The sequence below is a fragment of the Silurus aristotelis genome, assembly GCF_946808225.1.
Source record: "Silurus aristotelis genome assembly, chromosome: 7".
Lineage (NCBI taxonomy): Eukaryota > Metazoa > Chordata > Actinopteri > Siluriformes > Siluridae > Silurus > Silurus aristotelis.
In genome coordinates this window covers 16,700,074-16,717,975 of record NC_139580.1, presented here as the reverse complement: position 1 = coordinate 16,717,975, position 17,902 = coordinate 16,700,074, and the positions used below count along the sequence as shown (strand labels likewise).

Below are 17,902 nucleotides of genomic sequence, written 5' to 3'. Positions count from 1 at the left end.
CAGTCGGGGATTTCTCCCTGCAGCTTAATCTCCTGCAAACCCCACGCACCAGTGCTTTGGAAAACTGTGCCAAAAAGAAATGATCCATTATATTTTCAGGTAGGTCTGCTGAAGAACTGATCCACAAGTGAACAGGACGCCATCTAGTGGTGAAACACACAATGGAGGCGATTATCCCGAATTTCAGTTGGATCCTGATGGACATTTAACATAATGCAGTTTGTGGAGTTCAACTTTAATTTATTAAATGACAAATGAGAAAACTATAACACTATAACTCTATGTTAGCTGTACATACAAAGTCTGTGAAAGTCAAAGATAGAAAAGGCACTTACTAGAAATGGGACTGCTCTTTGACATGACACACATGAATTGTAATGATGGACAGAAAAAACAAACCATAAAAAGACAATATTTTCTTTTACATAGTTACATGCAGAACACAAGAATAATAAATTAATTTAAAATGTGTATACTCTTAACATGTCAGTTGCCTCTAACCAATATCTTTCCAACTAAAGTAAGAAAAATATCATGAATATATTAACTATATAAATCACAAAAACACATGGAAAAAAACACAGTTCAGCATATAAAAGAGTTCGCAATAATTTCTTAAAGAATTTAAGAAACCAGGAACTATTGTCACTGTACATATTAAACTTTTCTTTTATGAAAATAGTTTTTTAAAAGACAGTACAATGACAAACAAAGGCAAGATCTGCTCACAAATCCATTGTTCACTACATAATCCTTTTTCCTAACGTGTATGAAATTGATTTAAAGTGTATAATATTAAGTATGAAATTAAAAATGCCTACACGGCATTTGTGCATTTTGTAAATGGTATAAAAAGATCTGATAATTGGTGCATTAATATGGAAAACATGATCTCACTGACCAAGAAGCTCTCACTGTAGAAGCTGTTAAATTGTGAGATTTGTTCCATGTTTTTCCATGCTCAGGTTTTGGTGAATGACTCTGACTGTTCTTTGTGCCTAATTTGTTCACGTCCAGTGCATGTTTTTTGCATCTGACAAATTAATTTTCTTAATTTTCATAAATCATGGGCTTTGTGGTCTGCTAGTTTGATGTATGCATTAATGGGAGTTGTTGCGGTCATTGGCGACGTCCTGTAGGCGGCGGAAGAGAGCACTGTGGTTCTCCTGGCACAGCCTCTTAGCAGGAGACTGCTGCTCCTCCTCCAGAACCATGCTGCGCTTCTTAGTGGGCGTCTCTCCAGTACGGAGCATGCTGTTAATCTCTCGCAGTCGCTAAGAAAAAACCAGAGCAAGATTAATTTTAAGCAGGTAACAGGATGTGTAAATGTTTCAGAAATCAGACCAGGCATGGAGGATTAAAATACATGTTCATTATTGTGTGAAAGTGTGTTGCTTTACATTTGAGGGACTCGAGCTAATGTAATAGAAGATCTTGTCCCTAGGAGTGAGTGGACTGTCATTCTTATGGGGAGAGATGTAGATGGAGTGGTTGTGAGAAAGGAGAACTCTGCGTGGGGACCCAATCCGGAGTGAAGGATATGGACACAGGGGTGGAGTCTCTGCCTATACACATTAGAAATCACATAGAGAATTAGACAACTTTATTTTGAAGGGATGTTAAAAGGAACAGTTTTTTTATTAATATTTTTGTGATGAAAAATGTCTTATAAAATCATACAAAACATAACAAAAAAATCTCCCACCCCTGCTTTAGGCGAGCTGGAAGAGTACCGCAGGGCAAATGGTTTGATCTGTTTGATGTAGACGTGGTTGTAGAAACAAATAAGGTCCCCCCTCTTCTCCTCTTCCTCCTGCTCTGGCAATGTGCCGGGAATGCGAGTGGGTGTAGAGGAAGCACTGCTGGGTTGAGGAACAGGCAGTGTGCTGCTGGAGCGCATCGACAGAGGACTGCTGTTACCACTCGCTACTGCTGCTGCTGCTGCGGAAGAGAGCAGCATGCACGCTTAATCTCAAATTTACATTTGGTTTGGATATATATATATACACAGTAATACCCCGTTCATAAACAGACGCCACCCAAAAAAGTACTGTACTGTATTAACATTTTACTTTTGTGCATTTTATAATTAATAACTATATTGTATCTAATGAATTTCATTATTTCAACATAAACATTTTTTAAGTAAAAAAAATCCCCCAAAAAAAGTTTTTTGGTCTATGGTGCTATCCACGAGAGACCAGGAAAATCATCCAAACAAATTAGTTATGTGGCAAATGCAAGTCTGTGACTTGGGGCATGAGATTTAAACCACGGTAAAGTGGGGGATTAATAAATATATATATACTTCTGACTTTATAGCAATGGCACTAAATGCAGATCAGATCATTTCAGTTATATTATGTAGTACATTTAATATAACTGAAAGGATCTGATCTGCATTTAGCTTCATTGCTATAAAATCAGAAGACTCAGACTTAGAATAAATTTTAAACATATAATGAAGTCTTGTCTATTTAAATGGTTGTATGGATAAGATATGTGTGTGTCTAAAGGTGGGTATATACCTTGTTCAGGCCCTCCTTCAGCCAGAGAGTTCTGTCTGTTGTTTTCACTCTTGCCCGAGTGGCGTCTCTTTCGTCCCGTTATCAGAACACTCCTATATACCTGGAACAACAACATCATCATCATCATCATCATCATCATTACGCTTTTATTGTGTTGTCCATGTCTGTACTTACACTGCTGCTGGCCTGAGGCTGAGATCTGTAACACTTCATAATGTTCTGGAAGGATTTATCTTCTTTAGTCACCTGTTCAAAATAAATTAACAGACTGATCATGTAGGTGTAAGTCGCATGGAAAAATTTGTGATTGTAATTATGATTCCAGTTTATTTTTCTGTTTTGCACCTTAGCCATGACATAGATGGCACACATGAGCAGTTGGTCGAGGTGTCGATCCATCATGAGCTCAGTACAGTGCACTAGTGAGTACTCGAAGCAGGTCCAGATCTTCCTGCGCAGGTCTGTGCTGATATCCAGCTTCACACACAGGTCTCGGAGACGCACACTGGCCAAGTGATACACCTGAATCACAGGTCGGAAGAAACGGTTCACTGCACACTGCACTTTGGGTTTTGTACTGCACTTAATATGCAATGTAACCCACTACTCAAGCAAGAAAAGTTTAGAATTCACACAAATGACTACAGATACTCTGGATGTGTTAGTGTTTAACACAGACACAGCACTCAAACAATAATAACACAGTATAATAACAAACTAGGGTAAGTGGTAGGTAAACGTCTAGATTCTTCTCTGTTTTGCCACCGAGGTGGTGGAATAAACTTCCCCTAGATGTCCACACAGCTGAGTCACTGCCTATCTTCAAATGATCACTGCACACCTCTACATGGTTTAGCTGTAATAAATGGACATTTGGTGCAACCCAGATGAGGACTGGTTCCCTTATTGAGTCTGGTTCCCCTTAAGGTTTGTACCTTATGCCATCTCGTGGAGTTTTTCTTTGCCACAATCACCACCGGCTCACTCATTAGGGACAAACCAATGAACATCTTATTCATTCTTTATTACTGCATTATCTGTGGAAAGCTGCTTTGAGACAATGTCCATTGTTAAAAGCACTATACAAATAAAAATGAATTGAATTGAATTGAATTGAAGAAGCTTCTCTTCCTGAAACATTTAAACTACCACTTTTCCCCCTGTTTGTTTTATGTCTTTACGATTAAAAACATGTATGGCACCAGTGTTGATCTATTCATTGATTCAGACTCAAAGCAATTCTGTACGTCACTCTGAATGAGGGAGTCTGCTAAATGCTGCAAATGTAAATAGATACACGCAGTACAGACACTGGTCTTTTTTTTTTTTTTTTTTACTTTTTTTTATGCCATGTTTGATTGTGATACTTGACATCTGATGTATTTCACACAATGTATTTTCCAATGTATATTACATCAGATGTAATTCCCCAGCAGTGTTTCCCCACTACAGCTTTATCACTATGACTGGCAGCTTTACTTTTCATTACTGTATACTGACCTTGCTTTAAGGATGCTTTGTTAGCAGCTAGCATTTTATCGCATTTTGCTCATTTATTTTCTTTCTTCCTATTACACTATCACCCCTTCCTCATGCCTATCTGTTAGCATCTTATGAAAAACTGTCCTGTCATTAGGACAATCAACAAATTCTTTAAACAACATTGACATCCTTGTTCACCTTGCGGAAGAACAGACAGAGGGAGCCAGTTCTTTGTGCTCTGTTTGATGTTCCATGCTGAGGGCTCATCTTGGCATTCTTGCCGGCTGTAGGGCTGGTGTGAACAGTGCCAGCAGGCATGGTGGTCGTCAGCTGTTGGGTGTTTAGTGAGCCAGTCAGAGCCTGGGCAGTGAGAGGCTGTAGTCCTGGTCCACTCTGCCCTGTCACACTCACCTGCACTGGGATAAAAGTGATGCCTCCATTCTCATTGGCTATACCTACAGAGAGGACAACATTTTGTTATTACTCTTTTTGACTCTAAAGTAGAAATTGCTGTTTTTTATTTGCTTTAGCATTTGATACTTAGTAGTATACTCTTAGTAAGCTACAATCTACAGGTGGTATCTAAATTATTATACAGAGTTATTTGTGCTTCCTGTTTTTTTTTTTTTTACTTTATTAAAGCAAACATATGGCAGAAACAACAAACAACTAGAAAATTATTTTGTCAAAATTGGCATACATATATCTTATTATTATAGTACTTCATTTCCACTGTGTCTAAATTCGACCAAATGCAACATTTAAATAGCTCACAGAACCTTGCACAGGTATTGTCACGGTCTGTCCATTGTTAGCAGTAACAGTAGCTGTTGCCATAGTGACCACGGTTTGACCTGCTGGTATGGTGCTGACTAATGAGGGCTGGCTGACCCGGGTTGCTGCAGGAGGGTCAGAGGGCATTTCAGAGTCCACAAAGAGACGCCTGCGTATTGTTGCAGTGGGTGGTGAGCTGTAGCGCTCGTGGAGATTTGTGGAAGAGGATGACACTGCTGATGGGAGCAACAAAAGTAAAGCTTACTGAACAATGATTAACAACTTAGTGGCTGATTTAAAGTTTTCAACATATACTCAGCTAGTACATGGTACACTATTACACTGGGTGTGCGCTATAGGCCTTTACCTTTTCCTGTTCCTGAAGTGTTAACGCTGAGCTCATTGTTTTGGGGGCTGTGTAGGTTACCAGACCCATCCTCCAGGTACTGAGGAGGCATTACCTAACACGTATGACCACAACACCATTAATGAACACTATTTAAATGACCAAATAATTAGCATTATCCTGAAATGTTTTGGCTGAAAACAGAAAGAAATTGCACTTTTGATTCTTTGCACTGTATAAAAACTTAGATTTTTTTAGCAATGTAAATTTGAAAGTGATTGAAAATGCTGTTTCTGCAAGCCACATAATGTAATGTAACTTCTAAATACATATTTCATATTAATTGTTTTTAATTATTGTTACCTTAGTTTTAGGCTGAAAAGTTGTCCTGAAAAAGTATGTCCTGAATTTCAACCACATTCAGCCGAAATTTAAATCTCCATGCATCAGTAACATTAATACCTTGAACAAAACATGGTTAGAAACAGGTGTTCAGTCTCACCTCCTGACAGGAAGGCACATGGTTTTTGGCCCCTTTAATGCTCTCCCAGAGTGGGGAACTCTCTTTCCAGGCCAGTCTCTCCAACACCTGCTCCTCCACATGGTTTAGATGCTTCACCACCTCCCTGGCGAGACCTTCTTCTGCCCGAACCAGCACCTCGATCACCTAATGAGGAGAAAACAACGAGAAAGAGTGAGAGGAATATTTTTAGATATATAATTTTATATTAATGTGTTGTTGTTTTTTTGTATGTTTGGATTGACTGACCTTATAAAAGTGGTAAGGGGGGATTTCAAAGGTCTGCAAAATCCGCTGGAACTCACCCGGTGGGTGGTATGAGAAGATGATAATCTCTAGACAACAGGCTATCAGAGAACGGTGGAACATGTCCTGCTCTAGAATAGACTGGAGAAGACATTGCCACTTAGTGTGTGCTCAAGCTAACTCAAGTCACTCAGACTAAACCATACAAAACTGTTACTAGCATTACATAACACAGACAAACCACAATATATAGAATTATTTTAAATAGATATTTTATACACCAGATAAGCCAAGCTGGTTACAGTGTTTAACGTTTTACAGTGAGTAAAATGAAGCCCACAATGGCTGATACTAATCAACACCTTAAAAAACATGTTGTGGTTGTTAACTGACCAAAATTCACAGCTGAATCTAAACAACAAATGTTAAATATTGGCACACAGTATTCAGTAACATGTTAAACCATATGAAATTCGTGATAACATTTTTTGCCAAATGTATACAGATTCTTATGTGGATTAAAAATTCATTAATTCAATTGTATTTTGTCAACATTTAAGCATGTCAGTTGATTATGTTGTTTTTGTTAACATTATTTATAGTTTATTAATGCTGAAATATCTTATTTTTGTGTTAATTATTTCAGCAAATTCTTTATGTATAGCATTACTAAAAGAATAAATCTAAACAGTATGAATGGGGGAGATCTCACAGAGAGGTCACTGTCACCGAGTCTCCTCTTCTCCTGGTCAATGATGCCCTCCAGTGTCTTATAATACAGTGCCTCGGCTAAGCAAAAGTATTTGACAACAGTATCTGCAAAGTAAAAAGAAAAATACATGTATACATATACAGAGAAATGCATAATATTTGACATTTTGTGAAATAGTTGTAACATGGTTGAGACCTTTTTCCAAGCCTCCATTTGCCTCTTCCTTGGCCTCATAGCTTTGGAGGAATGCCTTAGTCATCTCCTTCAGTCTGGATGCAATATTTTCACTTGGGTTCCTTGCACAGGCCCTAGGTTTTATAATTAATAGACATGAAAAAAACTATTCTTATAATTGGGAAGACAGACCAAATACATTTTGTTTAAAATTATTAATCTAGTTTTTAGTACCAATTTAGTTTTTTTAGAACTGCAATAACAGAACTCCTTGATTGTAATCAGAAATATTTGGCAGACAAATGTCATGTCCTGTTCACTGCTAAACAATTGATGTCCAGTGTCCATCTCATAGGACACAAAATGAATATAAAAATTTGTGATGTGCAATGATTTGTAATTTGACTGGGTACATAAGTATGTGTGTGTGTGTGTGTGTGTGTGTGTGTGTGTGTGTGTGTGTGTGTGTGTGTGTGTGTGTGTGTGTGTGTGTGTGTGTGTGTTGTGTTTATTACTTCAGCATGTCTCTCAGTCTCAGGCTTGGCCTGTGTTTGAGTCCTGCCAGGAGACTTTGCAGACGTGAGATGCCTTCCATTGCTGTGAACACTGAAGTGCCAGAAGCAGTCTCCTGTAAGTACACTCTTCCCGTCAGTGGAGTGGACACTTTCAGAGCTGATGCCTGTAAAAGAGTTATTTTAAATAGGGCTGTCAATCGATTAAAATATTTATTTGCAATGAATGGCATGATTATCATGAGTTAACAAATTTTTATCTGTTCCAAAAGTACCTTAAATTAATACTTTTCAAGTTTTAATACTCTAATCAACATGGACATGGACAAATATGATTGAGGTAAATGTATGTTTATTATTACTGAAACTACCCTTAACATCCTAAATATTAACTTGTTAATTCCTAATAAACACATGGAAAAAAGAACTTCTCTTTCTTAGCACTGAGCCAGTTGCTCAATCAAACAAGCCTGTTTTCATATAACAGGGCAGCTTGTGAAAATACTCTTGTAAAAGTTTTAAAGTAATTATGGTGTTTTAAATTACGTATCCAAATGAAACTTTTCCACACGGGCAGTTTTAATTGCCGGATGTGTGCATAATTGCGGATTTTGATGCTTGATTTGATACTTGGTGTTTTTTTTTAGAGTAAAAAAAGGACACTGTAAATAAATGTGTTGCGTTCAAGGTTTTTAATTTCTCTTCTTTTATATTTATTTATATTTTTAAGAAAAATTAAGAAATAAATTTTTACAAACAGAAATGTGCGCTGCATTAATCTCGTGTTAATAAAATTTGTGTCGATAAAATACATTTGCTTTAACGCATTATTAATGCGTAAAACTGTATGCATCTGTATGAATCAACTGTATGAATTTCATGGCGGTTTTATTACATTTTTTTATCATATCTCTCTAAAATGAGATTAATATACAACTGTGAACGTTAAAGGGATAATTAAGAACAGTTTACTCTAAATGAACTTAATGCTAACTTTTTAAATAATTTTTGTGTATAGGCCCAGGATGTGTAGCTGTGTAAGTGCAGCTGTCTCACAGCGAGAGATTTGTGAATGCTGGCTGTCTGGTTCTCTGTCCCCTCACACAAATATGGTCCTGGTGTATTAATGTCCTCTCTCGCTCCTTCACCCAGAAATATCCTCTCATCTAGAGCACCTGATGACAAGACATGCTCCTCATACGCCCGATTAAGAGATGCACTGAGACACACAAATGCACAGGTAATGTAAATGAACCAACTATTTAAATATACATATTAACACCTATCTGTTGCTCTAAACAAATTTAGATAGAGATAGAGATACAGGTAAAAATACTGACATTGTGCTGGACTCCAAGCATACAGCAAATACTGCAGCCTGATTAAATAAAAAGCTTCATTCACTTCATTTTTAACTTCAAATACTTACAGACTGTCTCCAAAATGAACAGGATCCAAAAATCCAGTCAGTGTCTCTACCTTTCCCTTTAAAATCTGTAAGTATGTGAGGAATATAAGTGAGCAATAGAAGTATGTTTGCTAACAGAAAATTCACAGTATGACTGTACAAGAATCATATAAAAGTTTTGTATTGTATCTGTCACAGTGTACACTGGGTGTTATAACACATTTATAATCCATTAGTGGATTTTAGAAAACACAATACTGAATTTATTTGGTTACTAAATAAGGTATAAATATAGGTATAAATACTTCTATAAAAGAATACAAACAATATAAACATTTCAAAAATGCAAAAACAACAGCCTTTTTAACTGTAGATGATAACTGACCTAATGTGCTGCATACAATAAGTCTGCAGGTGTTATAAAATACTGTTATTTATTATGAAGTTTAATTACCAAGTTTTAATATTTTTTAAGCATACATCTGATTTAATTTGAGCTTTTTTTCTAGACTCTTGACTTTTTACCTTGCGTTCGAATAACTTCTTGATGAAAGGCTTCCAGAAGTGTTCCTTCACTCCTTTTGCATCAAGTACCTCACCCTGATGCAATTCACACAGCTGCTCTATAAAGCAGAGTGAACCAGGGCCTGGTCTATTGTCCTTACTATTTAATTCTTCTGAAAGGCCTGTACCCACACACACACACACACACACACACACACACACACACACACACACACACACACACACACACACACACACACACACACACACAAATAGTGAGAGACACAGGTGTGAGGTACAAAGTTGATATGGCAGATGTAATTTCATGCTGTGTCTCTCTGTACTGAAGTGTGTGTGGGCATGTATATGTACCTTTGAAAGTGGGATTGAGCAGATCTTTACGGCTGGAGCACAGCAGAGAGTTGGAGTAGACTAGGTCAAATGCACACAGCAACAGGTGATAGGAGTTCACAAGGTCATCGCTGATCATAGGGAAGTTTCCTACATAGAGCAACAGGACATAGAACAGGGGTGTGGTGGTTGGGTGTTAAAGAGGTTTAAAAGGGTACGAGTAGGCTGCATGCATCGTTTTTGACCTGTGTAAAGTAATGAATAGCACAATACAACCATTCTCCAGTTCTGCTGTTCTTATCCACAAATCAAACAGTGACAACCCATGCTGAAACCCACAGCAATATTACACAGACACACTGTATATCAGCCAGACAGGACCCTAATCGCTTGGCATAACAGGAAAAGTCTGCAAGAGAGAGGCTGCTTTGCTCAGCGGTGTGGTGTAGATTTATTTCTTCCTGTTTAATTGAGTTCCAGAGGAACCTACACACACACATAGGTTTAGACAACAATCCCCACGGTCTTGGCAATAAATAATGTTTAATATTTAGACCAACCTATCTTCCCTCAGCTGGACACACAACATGTTCTAAACACTTCAGCACTCAAGCTATCAAATTCAAACAGATCTATATTTATATATGCACTATAATTAAGCTTAACATTATCGTAACACATTAACATTTATATTACAAGTAATATTCCATAATCCTCCAAATAATGCAAGATTCTTATAAACAAGGCATTAAGATTTAAGTTCACATCACATTCAGTAACATGTACTTACATGATCCTGAGTGCAGTCCACAAATAAAGCAAAAAATCCACATTATAAAGCTTTAACAGGAAGGATTTCTACAAATAACAACAGCAGATTGAGACCGATTTCAACCAAAGACGGATAAAGAAAAATAGAAGGGAAATAAAGACCATCCATCCCACTGGTCCTGCAGAGACTATTGGCTACTTAAATGTAGACAAGTTCTGACTTGTCACCTGCACTGGTTGCTATGATAAGCAATGAATGCTGCACATGCCCGAAAATGATTGTCTCAGTCATTAGGTTTGCTTTATTCCCCCTGCTGTTCTCTCTGCAGCTGTCAAAATCTATTGTTCTCTAATGTCATGCTCCATGCTATATATTATACTTAACATTTGTTTTTATATCTCAACACAAGACTGCATTTTAATAATTAAAAATAGTTTGGCATTTCTGATCTTATAACTACATATATTTCCTGTTAGTTTTCTAGCAGTTACTTCATAAAATAAATAAATGAAATGAGTAATGACACAATAGTTTATGGGTTTAAGGGTTTAAAGTAAGAATATGTTCACTATTGAATGTTTTCTAGTATATCAGTTGATATAACCACACTGCAATGATCCCAAACATTAATTACAGACACACACATAAATATAAGCTCTTACACAATTGTACTGAGCTCATTTTACCCAGTGGCTGTTTTAGCACATAGCAAAGTAAAAAAGGAGGTCAGAGAAAATGAATGCAGTGGGTCAGCGTGTGTGTGTGTGTGTGTGTGTGTGTGTGTGTGTGTGTGTGTGTGTGTGTGTGTGTGTGTGTGTGTGTGTGTGTGTGTGTGTGTGTGTGTGTGTGATGTGTAGGTCCCCTGTGGCTTCTAGCTGAAGCTGACAAGTCAGCACAGGCCCAAGTAATGATTGGTGATCACATGACCAACATCTTTTAATGCTACCCAATAGGAATATGCACTACTACATGACTAATGCACAACTACTTCATGTCTAATGACCCCTCTTTTTAAAGAGAGTTATAGGAACATATTCAATAAACGCTGCCTTTACTTCTCTTGCCATGTGTTGGCAGTTAACATTTTCTGTTTATTTCTCACCGTTAACTTAACTGTGTTTTTCTCTCCTCCTATTTCAAATTCTTGAAAAATGCATTCTTAATAAATCCAACCACTCAGATTAACATAACTTCATTTTTATGACTTTATAATAAAAACTATTTTTTAAACATTTATTCATTTGATTGTTTTTAACGCACAAACAGGACTAACTGCTTGGAAGGTAATCATGCAGAAATACTGCAAAATGGTAAGTAATGCAGGCTGATATTTTGCAATGCTCTTATTGTAGGGACTTGCACAAAGAAAACAGCCCACTTCACGTATCGTACTAACGTCTTATTGCAAATGAGATCTTTGCTGTAGAAAAAAAATGTCCAGGTTCTTAAGCTGACCCTGATCCAACTACTTCTATAATGCCTTTATATACTTCTATAATGCCTAACCTTTTACTGCTAACCCTAACCCATTTATACCCACATTCATCTAATCTGAAACACACTGAGTTGTCTCTAACCTCATCCTAGTTAGGAAGAGCTGGATCAGGTCTGATCTTCATTCTACACTTTAGGTTTTACAACAATAAATGCTTGGGCCAAATAAGCAAGCATGAGGATGCTTATATAAGCAGAGTCAGGTTTCTTACCTTTTGCATGCACGAACAGGACCCAGCAGAATTGGAAAAGCTCAGCCACAGTGCAAGGATGACGTCTAATGACACAGGAAACAACAATTAGCTTAAGCTTCTTATAAGACAACAAGGGTAAGGTTTTAGAAGGTTTATAGCTTGGCACATATGGCCAAATGATATAATCCAATAAATCGCCTTAACATAATTAAAAAAAAAAAAAAAAAAAAAAAACTGTTTTAGTAAACGTGATAATTAGTTACTACACAAGCAACCTTTCCAGGTTTATGTCATTTCCAGGGTAATGTCAAAAAAAGTTTCACATTAGGTTCTCATACACAGAGTGTACAGTAGTTGTGTACAGTTAAATAATGTTTTCTCTAATAACCTACTTTTGTTTTCTGTTTCTGTGTGTTCTGGGTGGTTCTTCAGATGGGGGTTTAAATATGTCCTTAAATATGGGGACGTATTTTTTAAAAATAACAGCTGTCACAGTGAAGTTCCTTTCCAGCTTTTCTGTGCTCTGCCGGAATTCCTTTGGCAGGTTGGCCATATCCTGCCATTTCTTCATTTTGCTGAAAAATTCTATTAAACTGTGAGAAGAACAGAAGATATTCGTTCATATATGCATTCCCTAATATACAAATATATAAACAAATTCAAATATATGAATCAGTTTTTAATAATTTCAGCATGTTTTTGACTTTGAATAAAGCTAGTTGCATTATATTTATTGGGAGCCAACATACTTTCAGATGCTGAAGAATCAGAATTATAGGCTGTAGTTACAACTTCCAAAATTAATTTTAAAATAAAACAAAAAAAGAAAAACCTGTCCTTGTTCACAGAGGGCATGGCTGGTATGATGTTGACATTTACAGTGTATCACAAAAGTGAGTACACCCCTCACATTTCAGCAACCATTTCAGTTTATCCTCTCAAAGGACAATACTATAAAAATGGAACTTGGATATATTTTAGAGTAGTCAATGTGAAGTTTGTGTAGCAGCACAGATTTACTGTCCTCTAAAAATAACTCAACATACAGTCATTATTTTATGAAATAACTGGCAACAACTTCTCCACCTTCAGCTTGATGATGCCCCACAAGTGCTCAATAGGGCTCAGGTCTGGAGACATACTTGACCACTCCTACACCTTCAACTTCATTAGCCTCATCTTAGGGTTGTGTTTGGGGGTGTTATCATGTTGAAAAGATGCTACCACCATCATGCTTGACTGTACGCAAGACACACATTTTTTGTTACTATACTCATCATCATGGTGTTGGCACACATGCTGGACACCATCTGAGCCAAACAAGTTTATCTTAGTCTCATCAGACCACAGGACCAGGTTCTTTCATGCTCTGGGACAGGTTGTCTTCAACAAACTGTTTGAGGGCTTTCTTGTGAGCCAGCTTTAGATTGTTTAGCGTTTTTGTTGCAGTGTGCGTATGATCTGAACACTGACAAGCGGACCTTCCACTTCCGCAACCTCTAAAGCAATGCTGGCAGCACTTATAATATTGTTTTTTAAGCCAGCTGCTGCACCTGATGCACAGAGTGAGGACTCAACTTCTTTAAACTACCCTTGCGAGGTCTGTTCTGAGTAGAACCCATCTTGGAAAACTTCTGTATGACCCTGGCCACTGCACTGTAACTGTTTAACTGATCAACTGTTACTGATCTTCCTATAGCCTAGGCCATCTTTCGAGAGGCATCATAGAAAGCATCCTTAACCAACTCCATCACTGTATTGTATAGAGGCTCCACTGTGCATGAACGTAAAGCCCTGAAAAGGGTGGTCAGAATCACCCAACGCATCACTGGGACCCAACTACCTGCCACTGAGCACCTTCACCACAGCAGATGTCTGCGAAGAGCTCACAACAATCATCAAGGACTCAGTCACAAACTGTTTAACCTCCTTCCATCAAAAAGAAGATACAGAAACATACGCACTAGAACCAGTAGGTTTAGTGCCAGCTTTTTTACATCCACCATCACACTACTGAACTCTACACTACACCATTTTGTACATACAAAGTACATATTGTAACTGTATAAACCCCTAATTTTCTACACATATTGTGCCTAACACACATCTGCACTATTATGTATTTATTATATCCTGTGTTCTGTATCTATATACCGTACATTCTGTATATCCTGTATTCTTTATCTAGATTAAGAACATAATGTATATCCTGTGTTCTGTATCTATATACTACACATACTGTATATCCTGTATTCTGTATCTATATACCATACATACTGTATATCCTGTATTCTGTATATATATATATATATATATATATATATATATATATATATATATATATATATATACACCACACATACTGTATATCCTGTATTCTGTATCTATATACCATACATACTGTATATCCTGTATTCTGTATCTATATACCACACATACTGTATATCCTGTATTCTGTATCTAGTATCTATATACCATACAGACTGTATATCCTGTATTCTGTATCTATATACCACACATACTGTATATCCTGTATTCTGTATCTATATACCACACATACTGTATATCCTGTATTCTGTATCTAGTATCTATATACCATACAGACTGTATATCCTGTATTCTGTACCTATATATATATATATATATATATATATATATATATATACACCACACATACTGTATATCCTGTATTCTGTATCTATATACCATACATACTGTATATCCTGTATTCTGTATCTATATACCACACATACTGTATATCCTGTATTCTGTATCTAGTATCTATATACCATACAGACTGTATATCCTGTATTCTGTATCTATATACCATACATACTGTATATCCTGTATTCTGTATCTATATACCACACATACTGTATATCCTGTATTCTGTATCTAGTATCTATATACCATACAGACTGTATATCCTGTATTCTGTATCTATATACCATACATACTGTATATCCTGTATTCTGTATCTATATACCACACATACTGTATATCCTGTATTCTGTATCTAGTATCTATATACCATACAGACTGTATATCCTGTATTCTGTACCTATATATATATATATATATATATATATATATATATATATATATATATATATATATATATATATATATATATATATATATATATAATATACACACACACACATTTACATGTATACACACTACACACTTTATATTCTGAATTCTGTATCTATATACCTAACATGCTGTATATCCTGTTTTCTGTATCTATATAAGCATTTTTGCCATTTTGCATGTTATTTTTCACTGTCTTAGCCTTATAACATTCTACTTTTCATACCTTTACAACAGTGTCTGTCAATCAGTGCCATTTTCTTACTGCCATAGCCCTATAAATATCTACTTGTACTTTTCAACAGTACACATTTTCACTGCTATAGCCTTTATTTATTTACTGTACATATGTTTACATATGTATTTACTGTACATATGTCTATCTATCTATCTATCTATCTATCTATCTATCTATCTATCTATCTATCTATCTATCTATCTATCTATCTATCTATCTATCTATCTACAGTATCTATGTGGAGAGCAACAATTCTAATTCTCAAATCCTCAGAGAGTCTTTGCCATGAGGTGCCATATTGAATATCCAGTGGTCAGTATGAGAAAATTGTACTCAAACACCAAATTTTAACTGCTCTAATACAAGATATATAAATGAATGGTCCTGTCAAACAGACAAAAATATGAACATGATGAATAGGACATGTGGCTTTCCTTGGTTACATGATGTACAGCTGTTATCACTTAGGGTGTATTCACTTTTGTTGCAAACTATTTAGACAATAAAGGCTTAATGTTGAGTTGTTTTCAGAGGACACTAAATCTGTACTGCTATATAAGCTGGACATTGACTTCTCTAAATATATCCAAGTTTCATTTCTATAGTATTGTCCCTTGAATTGAATATACTAAAATGGTTGCTAAATTGTGTATACTAAATTGTTGCTAAATTGTGATAATATTGTATGTATTACAATATTGATGTATATCAGATTTTGTTCACATCTGCATTTTCAGTATGTTATTTTTCTGACCCTGAGAGAACAGAAAAACACTATAAATACAAATGTTACACTGTATATTGTGTCACTTATAACACATGACAAAGTATGAAGTTACATGGAAGTTGATTATTTTCCATTAAAAGAAGGTCCTAGTATGTTTTATTTATCTTTTACCATTGCAATATTGGCAGCATTTACCGTTCTTATTAGTTATAGAATGGGATGTTGTACTTGCTATACCACAACTCTGATCGATATAAAGCAGGTTGCTAAAGGGAATGAAATTGAGTAAGATCTGTGTCTCAAAACAAATGCTCTTGACTCTGCAAATCAAACCCTTATCAGAATCCCTGTACTGATATTATTATATACATGCATGTACATGATTCCTGGCTCATGAGAGCAGTAAAGCACAAAATAACGCTGCAGTGCTTTACAGCTGCAGTGTCATATATAATTGTCTTACACACCTCTGATTTGAAGAGCGGAGAATTCGTGTGAGCGACACATAGTTGCCTTCAGCTGTGCCTTTACCAACGGTGGGCACAGACGTCCTGCAGGACACGTACAGAGCACATGCCAACCAGTGCAGGTCACTACCCTGACCGAGACAGAAAGAAAAAGTGTAAGAAAAGGCAAAGGGGATAAAAAAAAAAAAAAAAAAAAAAAAAGATAATATATATATATATATATATATATATATATATATATATATATATATATATATATATATATATATAAGATGGAAAAGGTCGTACAGGCTTAATAGTTGCAGGTATTAAGCTTGTCAGCTTGTACATTTGGATGGTGCTGTAAAGGTTGACTGTATCGTGTTTAGTTTCAGTGGTAATTTATTAGAAAGGCAGATGAGCTCGGAGCTCGGTGTGTTTAAAGAGATAAGGCCTGAGTGAGATCCAAATCCAGCCCCTTGCTCTAAATCAACAACTAATAAACAGGACAACATTCGCACCCATACAAACCGGGGACTCTGTTTGCTTTTTAACTGCGCAGATGAATTGAAATGGACACAGAGACACATGAGCGCTCCAGTGTACATGCACATACCGGCGAGATGTCCGCAAAGGCGCCTTATGGAACCGCGATCAGCTCTGTCTTACCTCTAAAGTGTAATTTTTGTTGATCTTTTCGTAGCTCCTCCATGCCCCGTTACTCGCCTCCTCGTCCATATTCAGAGCTCGACAAAGATCATCAAACGACAGCCTTGTTTTCTGCACAGCCTCTTCCTCCACGTTCATTTTTACGCGTATGATCAAACCAGACTGTTATACACAAGCCGCGACGTTTCTGACGCTTTAAAACGAGCGATCGGCTACAAAATAAAACACGCAGTTATTTAACGTGGTCATTTACAGAGCTGAGGGCTGAATTAAAACCCGGATCGAGGGTTTCAGTGTCGTGCCGCAGACTGTACATACACTTCTGCACACTGTAGCCATTTAAATGCCCTCTGACTGACAGCTACCGCTGGGCGCAAGATGCGTACGCCTCCAGCGTACTGCAAAGGCCGAAACGCCGCAGATTTGACGTAAATCGTATCGCGATATCGGATACGCAGAAAATCCTCTTCTAGTACACGGAAATGCTTGTCCCCGCCCACTTTCCACTTCCCAAACATCACGCTCGTTCTCGAAAGTCCGCTGTTTTCCAGTTAATAAAAAAGAAAACAAACAAAGTTTTTTATTTTTTTATTTTTATTTTTTATACAATTTCTGACTACTTTGTACATTTTTGTCAAGTGTAAAATTAATTGAGTTTGTAGGTTTCCTTTGCGAAATAAGACCCCCCCCCCGCCCCATTATCACTCAATGT

At 36.7% G+C, this 17,902-nt stretch overlaps 1 protein-coding gene across 4 annotated transcripts; it reads right to left on the bottom strand.

Moving 5' to 3' along the window:
• Positions 1 to 226: 226 nt before the first annotated feature.
• Positions 227 to 17,882, bottom strand: rbl2 (retinoblastoma-like 2 (p130)). Of its 4 annotated transcripts, XM_083545744.1 has the most exons (23): positions 17,372 to 17,504; positions 17,191 to 17,337; positions 16,543 to 16,673; positions 12,410 to 12,610; positions 12,036 to 12,100; positions 9,579 to 9,707; positions 9,228 to 9,388; positions 8,724 to 8,788; positions 8,351 to 8,513; positions 7,298 to 7,461; positions 6,804 to 6,916; positions 6,609 to 6,712; positions 5,900 to 6,037; positions 5,633 to 5,797; positions 5,152 to 5,245; positions 4,790 to 5,020; positions 4,209 to 4,465; positions 2,874 to 3,050; positions 2,703 to 2,774; positions 2,529 to 2,628; positions 1,706 to 1,938; positions 1,401 to 1,565; positions 227 to 1,274 (listed from the first exon to the last, which is right to left on the bottom strand). In XM_083545744.1, the coding sequence occupies exons 2-23, from the start codon at positions 17,326 to 17,328 to the stop codon at positions 1,101 to 1,103; spliced, it is 3,240 nt and encodes a 1,079-aa protein (XP_083401870.1). In that variant the 5' UTR covers positions 17,329 to 17,337; positions 17,372 to 17,504; the 3' UTR covers positions 227 to 1,100. The 4 variants fall into 4 exon arrangements, with proteins under 4 accessions (XP_083401870.1, XP_083401871.1, XP_083401872.1 ...); XM_083545745.1 differs by having other exon boundaries at positions 1,706 to 1,935; positions 17,191 to 17,882; XM_083545746.1 differs by having other exon boundaries at positions 4,790 to 5,017; positions 17,191 to 17,836.
• Positions 17,883 to 17,902: the final 20 nt, after the last annotated feature.